General features: G+C 37.0%; 1 protein-coding gene across 6 annotated transcripts in view; it reads right to left on the bottom strand.

Moving 5' to 3' along the window:
• MGAT4D (MGAT4 family member D) overlaps window positions 1–12,208 on the bottom strand; it is a 49,158-nt gene that overhangs the window by 14,952 nt on the left and 21,998 nt on the right. For 5 of the 6 annotated variants that reach the window (XM_072788298.1, XM_072788300.1, XM_072788302.1 and 2 more), the window contains 4 exons: window positions 10,426–10,472; window positions 3,872–3,985; window positions 2,075–2,150; window positions 426–540 (listed from right to left, as the gene is read on the bottom strand). In XM_072788298.1, coding sequence (XP_072644399.1) covers window positions 426–540; window positions 2,075–2,150; window positions 3,872–3,985; window positions 10,426–10,472 — 352 coding nt within the window. The remainder of the gene's footprint in view (window positions 1–425; window positions 541–2,074; window positions 2,151–3,871; window positions 3,986–10,425; window positions 10,473–12,208) is intronic. The other variant, XM_072788301.1, reaches the window with a different exon arrangement.

Below are 12,208 nucleotides of genomic sequence, written 5' to 3'. Positions count from 1 at the left end.
ATACTTTTCTAAGTGTGTCAGCTTTGGCATACTGGAAATTATAGGAAATTTAGAGTAGGGTAGTTCTAAGTTAGAATTCCTTTCTCTATAACTTCAATTCTTTAAACAGAATATTTTTCCATATAAAATAAATACACCTTCATCACTGAGCTAATAACACATTGCACCAGACTCCCAGCGAGCATTTAGCAAGTGGTAGCTTTCTTATGTTTTTATAACATATATGTCAACCTGCTCATTTATATTTCCCATCTAGGAAAAATTGGTTTAAAAATACATTTTCTGAAATTCAGATACTTGAATTTGATCTTATTATTAAATTAGTATTATCTTTTATAGAAATCATGTTATTCCTTTTCATTTAGTAACAAACTGGTAAGTTATTTTAAGATTATCGTGTGCTAAAAAATAGATATGTTGCTTACCTATGAATCCAAGAATTGAAAACTCAATATAAAACCAATTATTTGAAGTACCATTATGCACAAAATCTGTGATTTTCGTAAAGTACATCTTTTTAGCTATGATATCATCTTCTAGCTGGAAAAAACCCAAAAGGTCATTAGTACCTTTGATACTTCCATTGAATAAGTTGTATTAGCTTGAGAATTGAAAATACTTTCAATAGGATACATTGAAGAAAATCTTTTTATGAGGTTAATTTTATTTTTAGTTCAAGTCACTCAGGGTATTTACTGTTAATTGGTTTTCACTTTCAGGTTCTAAGACCAGAGATGATGTTTGTTTCCTAAACACTAATATGGAACACTCAATCTAACTCCTTTGTTTTTTTTCAATCTAACTCCTCACTGAAAAAAAGTTATTTGAATCCATTTTCATCCTTACAAATACTGCAGTTTCTAATTTAAGGCCACGCAGGTTTATGTTTGAGATGACAGGTGCCATGTCCTCTTGCCAGGAAATGTGGCTGGCATAGAGATGACAAAGGGGGAATTGGCATTGTCATCCACAACTAGTTCTGTAGAATGATGGTGCAGGCAAGCCTAAAAATAGTTCTCCATAATAAGAGAGGGGAAAGGGGAAATTAGAATTTTCTTTTTTAATTTCATATATGTTATGTGTAATCTATGCACTAAGAGGCCATCCTAAACGACTCACAAAAACGTGAAAGTCTCTAAGCACAAAAAAGAATTGACGCTTTTTCAAATTGGGAAGAACACACTGGCTGGATCTCGTGTTTCTGTTACATTCCGCTAGCTAGGAATCAAAAGGGATTTCTTTTTTCTGCCAGTAAAAGAGAGAATCCTGCTTCAGGACTTTGTAACATTCTCTCTTCTCCAATGGTATCTTACAAACTCCTCTTACAACTGCACATTGTCACATGCAGTAAGGCACAGACTCACTGCTGGGAAACATAACCCTATTGTTTAACAGTGCCACAATTCAGGGAGTACCAGTGATATATAATTGATTTATTTCAGAAATACAGTGAGGCACTGTAGAACTGGGAAGAACATACAATGCGAGCCAAGGTAGGCAGACACACTGACATCTAAGATGTGTTCAAATAGGTCTACTTAATGTAATAAGTCTGTGGGAAGAGAAATGTAGGAAGTACAATTTCTATTTTTTCTAATTTGAGAATTTCTTTTCAGTTTGCTTCAGGTAACTATAATCTCCTCTATTAATAGTAAACCCAGCAAGAAGACTTGTATAAAATCAACTCTGGGACGCCCAGGTGGCTCAGTCGGTTAAGCATCTGCCTGCAGCTCAGGTCATGATCCCGGGGGCCTGGGACCAAGCCCCATGTTGGGCTCCCTGCTCAGCGGGGAGTCTGCTTCTCCCTCTCCAGCTCCCCTGCTTGTGCGCTCTCTCTCTCTCTCTGTGTGTGTCAAGTGAATAAACAAAATCTTTTTTTAAAAAAATCAACCTTAAACTTTTTTTTGGAACTTTGATATAGCGATTATTTTCTATTTTCTGAATAAAAAGTAAGGAGGAGGAATATAATGAGGAAGGAAGGAACCAAAAGGGAAGGAGAACATACCTCCACTTTAAATCACACACACACACACACACACACACACACACACACACACACACACCATGGTCTTACCTGTAAATAATACATAGCCTTGGGTTGGGCATACAACATCAAAAAACAAAAATCCAGTACTTGTTTGATGCGCCAACTAAAGATAAGTAATAAAATCTGTTAATATTTGTCATTATTATGTAATTCTTATTTATAAGCACATTTCAGTAATCAATTTTTTACCCTTTACTAATATAGAGTACTATCTACAGTAAGTAAAATTGAATATGTTATGCTCAGAAGTTATATTACAGTGTTTCCCATCTTTACCCAGTGTACCATATCTGCCATCACTAAACTAGGATAAGCACAATCTATTTATTTTACATTTTGGTCAGTTAAATTTTGATCTGTGTAGTAAAGTTAATACTCTTTCTAATCTTAGGTCTTGTTCAAATAAAAGAAAGAAGAAACTAAATTATTCTAATCTATTACTAAGCTAAGTATTAGCCCAGTTCCCGAAGATACAAAGAGCAAGACACGATGCAGGTCTGCCCTTCTGGGTTTCATAATCCAGTATGAAAAGACAGAAAAATTATAAAATCAGAACAATGAAAGAACTGCTATATAGAGACACTGGCAATGATGATGTAAAATAAGATGGGGCGGGTGGCTCAGGAAGCCGGGCATTCAGTGAGAGGACTGGAATTGCAAAGGCATGAAATGTGTGGGAGCATGTGCCACCTTAGATCCAGAGCACCAGGAGTGGATGGAAAAATCTGACGATGGTAAGGTGGGTATAAAGACCAGATCATGAAGAAAGTTGGACCTGATTTCCTATGAGAAGGGATTCTTCTTGGTTACCCTACGGAGAATGAATTAGAAGAGAGGCCAGATTAGGCGAGGTTTAGGGAAAATAGATCATGAATGGCCTGAACTAAGTCGAAGGCAGAGGAATGCGGATGAGAAGGATGAGGCAGAGATTTTTTACAAAAGAAGAAATTATGATAGAGACAGAAATGATGAGATGTCTCTGTATGATAGAGACAGAAAGAGCAGAAAGAAAAAACAGGATCTAGAATGTCTCCCTGCGATCTAAGAACCGACTACTTAATTCAAAGCAAAAACAAAACCCTTAAGAGATGTCCAAACTCTGACATGCCATTTATTATTGTAAAACAAAACAAAAGCTCACAAGTTTCCTGGGATCGGATTTTTTTCTTAATTTTGACATTCCTTTTACTCTATTTAAAGTTCTGAGAAACCAAACTATTACATTTCTTATGATACATTTATAATCAAACAAGAGTGATCCTATATACACGTATAGACCTTTAATTCTTCAAAATTCTTTCATAAACACGATCATATTTTATTCTTACAATGACTTTTCCAAATGTATAAAGTAGATTTTATCATGCACACTGGAAAGGTGAGGAAGCTAAGAATACAAAGGCTACATTACCTGTCTAGCATGACCAGCAAACAGAAAAAAAGTTGTAACTAGAATGTACATGTAATAATTTATAACCCCACGCTTTCTTTCTCCCATCCTTATGCCCTTGTTAATTATTGGCTGAAAACGTGAACATAGATAATCAATGGTGTGCTGTTGATAAATGTTTAACAACTCATTCTTCCCATAATGGGGTGGGGGTGAGCCACGATTTTTAGCTTTTGCCCATTTCCATGGTGTAAATGCTCCTACCAGGGCTGATTTCATGCTACCAACTTGATGTCGCTGAACGCAGATTGGGAAGTAATGCGCACAGTCAGCTCTTGCAAGCTAGTAGGAGCTGGCTGTGTTTGAAATGGGATCTATTAGAGGCTGGTTCCAACATTACAATGGATGAGGTTATTTAAGGCAATATGTCATACCTCTCTAATTTTCCCGAGTCCTCAGTTGACTGTGTGAGAGGTAATATGTTTGGATAAAAAAAGGCAGGTATTGAAATGACTTCTAAGGATCCAGACTTAAGTTGCCTTTTGAATCTGTAAACAGAAGTAAATGGAAGCTTGCAACTCAATTTTTGATTTACCAAAATAGCAAATACTTCAAAAGAATGTCCTCATGCCTGTCCACATAATATTTTTATTTGAATTTTCTCACGTTGATACACGATATCCACATTATGAAACTAATACTTTTTAGCTAAAGTATTTCTTTTATAAATTAGTGAGCAACATAACAAAAAGTTAAAATATACAATATAAATTTAGTCTCATAAAAATTACAGGCATTTAATTTTTTGCAAGTTTACAATTAGATAGGTACTCTAAAAGATTCAAAATAATGGAACTAATGAATTAGCATAAAACATTAGATGATTTTTCAAAGTGCATAGTTTTGGGATGCCTGGGTGGCTCAGTGGTTGAGGTGCATTGGGCCCCCCCACAGGGAGCCTGCCTCTCTCAAAGCCCATGTCTCTGCCTCTCTGTCTCTCATGAATGAACTAAAATCTTTTAAAAAAATGAAAATAAAGTGCATTGTTTAGAGTAGTAAGAGTCCTACTGACTAGTATTGTGTTTGCTGAAGCTATAGACTCCTCATAGCAAGCAAGGATTCAGTGCGACTCTTGTCCAAAATTCACTGGATGATTATGTATGCTTTTTGAATCTTTATTTTTAAAAGTTAATATTTATAGACCAACTAGGACATCATTAAAATGCACAAAATATTGTTCACAAAAGCTGTAATACACATCTTGTGCCATCGAGGTAAAGGATGGGGCATACCAAGTAGAGCATTTTAAACGGTTTTCCTTTGGAGATAGATATTATGACTTTAAATGGGATTAAAACTTAGGCATTAGAATATTTATTAAAATGTTAAAACCTCAAGAAAATGTTTGTTCTGTGCTAATAGTGAAAACGCAAGATGGGAGTTTTATATGCACAATCTCAATTACGTGCAAAATAGGCAGCCCCCACTTTGCGCAATTCCACTATGGGAACCCCAGTTACCATGTCTTAGTTAAATGACATGTCTCCCTCAACCACACTGTTCGAATTTGGCTCATCCTACTGTATTAACCGTTAACAAGCCCATACAGTACAAACTTGCTTCGGGCTCTTCAGCTCACAAATCACTACATAAATGACAAATGCATATCATCGTCTCACTGTTCCTTTCAAAGTCTGTTGGTGCCCAATCCCTGTGACTCTGTTGTTAGGTCACCTACAGACAGGAGAACATGCGGCTGTGTTGCCTCCCTGTGCCATTGGAATGTGGACAATTATGCTCCTTTCATTTGCTTTTTAAATGATTTCCAAATGTTTCATCATTTGGATGTGTCATGAGCCTGGGGAAGCAGTAGCTACCCGCTAGAGAGCAGGTAGGGTTTAGACCCAGAAAAGGGTCTCTACCAACTTTGCTTACTTCACTGACAAACTTTAAGCAAGTCATTTACCTTCTCTGACCTTCAGGTTCTTCATCTGTAAAACTGGAATAGCACTACTACCCTTGCAGAAAAAGAATTGTTCTATTCTTCTCAGGCTCTATGCACCAGTGGAAGATTTCCTGGTTATTTGTTTGTTTGTTTGTTTGTTTATTTATTTAGGGGGGAAGTGTACATGGGGAGCATGAAAGTCTTATTGGCTCCTCATATTTTATGGTATATCAAGTGGAAAGTTTTCCAAAAGCTCATTTTAGTATGTTCCTTGAGGAGCAGAAAATGTTGGTATGGAAGAAAAGACTGAGGAATTCTAGTTGATTTGGGGTTAGTAACATAATATCTACATTTTAAAAAATGAAATTGCATAACTTCATACAGCAACTCAGAATAGCAGAGACAAGCAAAAATAACATTAAGTTGCAGTATATACAATCATCAGAAAGTTTGGATTGCAGATGCTTCTAAGTAAATTTTGTCCTCTAGAAAATTTCATACAAAGTCCCAAAGCAACAAAAGTCAAGTTACAAGTAATTTCTATCTTGATGGTATAATCTCCCATTATAGATAAAGAGGAAGATCCCAGGCTCAGCTTTATTTAGTCTGTCTTAAGCAAGACTTTTGAAATTCTGTGTGGTGACACCTTTCTAGGATTCTTCAAATCTTTTCTAGCTTGTTAGGTTATGGATAGCATCAAAAGTCCTTGAGACAATGATACCAGGCCTGTTAGTTGCCAATGACTAGAGAAATAGTATAAACTGTACATCGTTGCCATTATAAATGATTTTACCTTATAGTTATAAAAATGTGGAAACTTTACAGCTTTATCATATTATATAAAGTACACAGTTATATACAACTTCATATAAGGTCATACATAACCTTAGTTGGTCCTTTGACAATTACTATATAGCCTCAAATGTAGGATCAATAAAATACAGAGCAATCTCTCTTAACCCCAATGAGAAGACCTAGAAAAAGGGTCTTGGCTAAATTAAATATATAAAATTTAGGTATATAAATGAAAAGTTATGAATCTATATTAACAATCTCATTTAAATTGCGTATTCTATAATATCTATTTAAAAATTAGTTTTACTCTATTCTCACAAAAAAATAAAACAATTTTATTCCAACTCTTTATCCTGCGTTAACATTAACATTCTTATCACCATGAGAATCTCTTTTTGAATCATCTAACATATGATCATCAAGTCTAACTAAAATTCTTAGTGACATTGTCTTTGCACATTTCATAGAAAACACAAGTATCTATCTACATCAAGAAGTATTTTTACTGTGGTCCTCACAAGTAACCACATACGATAATACTTTTTGAAAGTCATCTTCAAAAAATTTGCAAGAATGCAAACATATCTCCAGGAATTGTTTATAAACCTCTGCCTGCTTTGTAACCGGTTGTTAAGACTCCCTTATAAGGACACCAAACCAGCATAGACTTAAGTCATTTCAGGCTAATGTGTCTTCTCCAAACAGTGGTCTATTATGCAGAATAAAGCAACCAAGAGAAGGAGTCCTGGAATATGAGAACACTTTAAGGATTCAAGTATGAGGCAACTTTTTTTCCTGGGGAACCTTTTTTGGGTAAAACGGACAGACAAGGATGTTTTAGTTGATCTTGCCCAGTTCTATCTCCTTCCATAACATCATCTACTCCTCTCAGGCTTCACCACCACTCTCAAGTTCAAGTTCACTGCTAATAAAATCCTCATTCTCAGCACATCAGCTTTCTTTCACAGAGGAAAAAAAAAACCTTTAAGGAGGGAATGCTTTCATTTCACCCTCTTTCTCAGACTAATCATGTTTTTCTGCTCCTTCACCTGTTCTTATCTTTACCCCCTTTATCTTAGCTTAGTCCTGTCTAAATCCTTCCATGTGTATCTTGCATCCAACTCCCCCTAGACCTTGTCCATCAGCTTCCTCCCCGGGGGATGAGGGCACATATAAAACCACTCCTGGGGATCCCTGGGTGGCGCAGCGGTTTGGCGCCTGCCTTTGGCCCAGGGCGCGATCTGGAGACCTGGAACCCATTTCGGGCTCCCGGTGCATGGAGCCTGCTTCTCTGTCTGTGTCTCTGCCTCTCTCTCTCTGTGTGTGACTATCATCAATAAATAAAAAATAAAAAAAAAAAAACACTCCTGGTGCTCCCATTTCCAGACCTCCCCAAACACCCTTAGGCTGCTCTGATTTAACACCTCTCCCCATCAGTCGAGGTTGTTGAGAACAGTCTAATTCAATTCTTTAAATTTTTATTTTGAAAATTACCTCACACACACTGAAAAGTGGGACTACGATGAATCCCAAATCACCTGATTTCAACCATTCATTTTTACTATGTTTGTTTCATCCATACAGCCCCCTTTTTGGTGTTGAAGTATTTTAAAACAAATCCTAGGTATCATTTCTCACCCTTTAATTCTTCAGTGTCAAATCAAAAAGGACATTTATTTACACAACTACATGCCATTATCACACCTTATAAGACTAAGAATAGCTATTTAATATCACATAATATTCAGCTGATATTCAAATATCCTCAGTACTCTAAAAAGTATCTAACAGGTGAATGGGTAAAGGTGGGGTGGGGGATGGTGTTCAAATAAGTAACCACATAAGATCCTCTTATTATAAACTGTTATCTCTGGGTTCTTTTTAAAATTTATTTTCCAGACCAGTTATTTCAGCTTTTCTTTTTTTTTTTTCCCCTCAACTATCTTTTTGAAAAGAACTGGATCAACTGTATTCTACAGTGTCCTGAATCCTAGTGGTTACTACAGACTGCTTCCTCTAATCACTGTGTACACTCTAAACTGGACTTTAGATTAAAGGTCATTCAGTCTTGAACATATGATTTCACTCATATGTGGAATTTAAGAAACAAAAAGATAAAATCTTTTTTAAAAAGGTTGGGGGCGGGGGTAATGCCTGGGTAGCTCAGCAGTTGAGCATCTGCCTTTGGCCCAGGGCGTGACCCCGGGGTCCTGGGATCGAGTCCTCCATCTGGCTTTCCACAGGGAGCCTGCTTCTCCCTCTGCCTGTGTCTCTGCCTCTCTCTCTGGTTCTTTCATGAGGAAACAAAAAATCTTAAAAAAAAAACCAAAACAGATGAATATGGGGTAAGGGAAGGAAAAAGAAGAAGAAACAGAGAGGGAGGCAAACCGTGAGAGCCTAACTCTAGGAACCACAACTCTAAGGTTGCTGGAAGGGATGTTGCTAGGGGATGGGGTCCCTGGGTGACCAGCACCAGGGAGGGCTCTTGATCTGATGAGCACTGGGTGTTACATGCAACAGATGAATCACTGAATTCTACCTCTGAAACTCACAAACATTTTAAAAAGCCTGTTCTGTCTTGTGTTGTGTTACATTGTATATTGGAGGGTGGTGGGCAATAATGCCCCGCTGTGATTTCAGTGTATTTCGCTGGCTACACATCAGAAGACCCAAACGTCTGTCTGGCATCCAGGGACACTGAGGCTGACCTGGGGTTGAGCTGGGGGCACCTGAGCCCCCCTCGGGCTTGCCTGCCTGCTCTCAGCTTGGTCTCACACTTGTGCTCTGCCGGTATCGCAGCGGCAGGGGGTCTGCACGCCAACCCCGGGCCCTCGCTAGCTGGATCCTGCTGGGTTCCACCTGCGGAGGGGCGCAAGAGAGGCTGTTCTTCCTACCTTGGGGCTCGGTGAAGGCCCCCCAGGAGTGGAGTCCACGGGGGTGGCCCTGCGACAGAGCCCCCCGTGGGTAGCACAGCAGCAGGGCGCAGCCACCGTCAGACCTTGAGCTGTAAGCCATCTCCCTTTAGGCTTCTCCCATTTCCTTTCTTCTCTTTTGTTCTCTCAACCCCTGTAAACACTTTTTTTGACCAATCCTTTGAATTCCCTCCATCTCAACTACCAAGGGGTTTTCCTGTTTGGATGCTGGCAGGTAGGCCTTCCTCCTAAAGTTCTCCAGCCACAAGTCACTTAATGACCTGCCTGAACCAACTGTTTCAAAACGGTGATTTTCTGATACATTTCTTTCTACAGTTATTAGCTGGAATTCTTTTGACTAAAATAACTTTGCCTCCTCCCCTTGAGCTGTTTGGTAAGGAAACAAAACACTTTGCTAGTGAAGCCAAATGGTCTGGTCTGTTGGCCAGATTCAGCTTGAAGGCCATGCTTGCAACCCAGGTCTGTAGCATCAAGTGCATGATCCTTAGCATATTCCCGAAGGCTCTTCATGACCTTATGCCAGCCTGTCTTAATTAACTCCTACTCATACTCCTTCCTTAATCTCAAATATCCACACTCCAGGATATACTTCTTTTTCCATAAATCTAGCATGCTCCTTTTAGGCCTTTCTGCCTTCTCAAGCAATCCTATTTGCCAAGCATTCCCTTTCTCCTTTTATCTGCTTTAAGAGTATCCTCTTACACCTTCACACTCAGCTCAATTATTACCTTCTTCTTATCTTGCAGGCAGAGTGAAATGCTTCCTCCTCTACGTGTTTTCCACTGCCCTCCCTATACCAATACAAAACACCAGCGTCCCTGTTGTGATTGGTTTTTACCAAGTGTATTACCCACTGGAACATAAAGATCTGAAAGGCTGGGTCCATTCCACAGCATCTTGCTTGATAACTAACAATGTTGGTTCATCATCATGTGCTTGCATCTCCAGGGTTACATCCAGCAGGAGATTGTAAACAGAAGTGGAGAACGTCACTTCATACAGTAAGGTACACAAAAATGCTTTAAAAATAATCTAGCAGGCTTCTGTCAGAGGAAGTGGATTTCATGGAGAATAGATACAATGATAATAACATGAAAAAGGTGGATTTTATTAAGCAGACGACCTGCAAAATTGGGGAAAAATCATAAGCTATAGTTGATTACAGCTTAGAACTACCTGCAGATCTCAGTAGTTCTTTCTATACAGCTACACTCATCAAAATGGATATGATCACTAATAAAGTAATGTAACTGGGCAGAAAAAAAATAGAAAAATGAAAGAAGAGCTATTTTTAAACTTATCAGACAGTACTTACCTTTTTGTAATCATGTCCACAACATATTTTAAATAATCTTCATTTCTCTAAAAATGAGAAAAGTATTTCACTGAAATAAAGCATGCTTAATAGTTTCGCTACTGTATGGTTGCTACACGTAAATCTAGTTTATATATGGAATGTTATCGTGTCCTAATTTTTTATTTTTTCACCCTCTATAAAAGAATTTAAAATATCCATGTGTCTAAAAGATCTGACTTCAGTACTGAAAAGATTTCATTCTTCCTTTGTCACAGTACAAAGTATCACTATACATTATTTAACACTTAAAAATTAGCATGCAGGGTGCCTCTGTGGCTCAACCGTTGAGCATCTGCTTTTGGCTCAGGGCATGATCCTGGGGTCCTGGGATCTAGTCCCACATTGGGCTCCCCACAGGGAGCCTGCTTCTCCCTTTGCCTATGTCTCTCTCTCTCTGTGTCTATCATGAATAAAAAAATAAAATCTTTAAAATAAAATAAAAATTAGCATGCAAAAACCTATGTATCTAAAACAGTTTTGTCTAAGAACTGCTCTTTTTGAAAATGTCTTCATTTTATGATAGTATAATAAAAGTACTCAAAATTATACCAGCTTTCCAGACAGTATTACTCAGCCTATTTCCCAAATTTTCTTCAATCAGCAAACCTTGTGTGCCTACTCTTTATCAAATTCTGTGCTATATCAGATGAAAAGATTCCTATGTAAATAGCTTTTGATAGTACATTCTCAGATTTTTTTTTTTTTACAAAATTGATAGCCTTCACACAACATTGCCTCAGGGCCCCAAGCATTCCTAATACAAAATTCTGAAAATTTTTGAATAATGACAGTTCTATTGTCAAATCTGAGTACTCTAAAAGTATATAGTCAGATTATTTTAAAATATCTATCATGATGTATGCAGATAACTCTATGACAGTACCTAAGGTTTTTGAGACAGCCATCAATTGAATCACCAGCTATTTGTTACACTGAAATATTTTGTATTTTAAACCTAATACTAAAGTTACACTTCGTAAGCATTATACATTCCATTTTAACATTTGTCCTTAATATTTTATTACTCGCCTAAACATTTTAGGTACATGTGCACTGTGTCAGCAGCAAAGAAATAAAGATTGTAATATTTAATGTACAGAAATGTGACAAAACATTTGGAGATTATGTATACGCTTTCAATATTAAGAAATTAAACTTGGACAGAATGTTTAATTTATTTATTAGATTAATCTTTTATTTATATTTTCCTCTTAATTATTCTATTGCTTGTTTTTGTTTTTTGAGTTTTTTCTGCATCCAAAGACATGTTTATTATAGAAAATTCAAATAGAGAAAAGAATATAGAAAGGACAATAAAGATCCCTTCAATCCAGAGATAACCATTATTTATATTTTGGAGACCATTATTCCAAGATTTGCTCATTTTCTTTTTTCTTTATATATTTTCTCTGTATATTTTTTACCTCCTTCCTTCTATCACATTTTACGTAGATAATATTATGTTAGATGTGATGTTCTGCAATGTTTTCCCACTCAACAATATGATATGGATATAATTTTATGTCAGTAAATATACATAGCTATTCATTCTCTTTTCCATGGTTACAATTGCACTGCAGATTACTGCAATGTAGACATAAGGATTTAATCAGCTTCTTATTGATACACATTTTTGGTGGTTTCCAATATTATGCTTTTAAAAAGCACAGTGCACTGAAAATCCTTGAAATAATTACTTCATTCTAAATACTTTAAATAGCTAATTTAATTAACAAAACAA

This window comes from Canis lupus, chromosome 20 (assembly GCF_048164855.1).
Source record: "Canis lupus baileyi chromosome 20, mCanLup2.hap1, whole genome shotgun sequence".
In the NCBI taxonomy this organism is placed as follows: Eukaryota; Metazoa; Chordata; class Mammalia; order Carnivora; family Canidae; genus Canis; species Canis lupus.
Note: the sequence above shows the minus strand (reverse complement) of the source record. Positions and strands in the feature narration are given on the sequence as shown.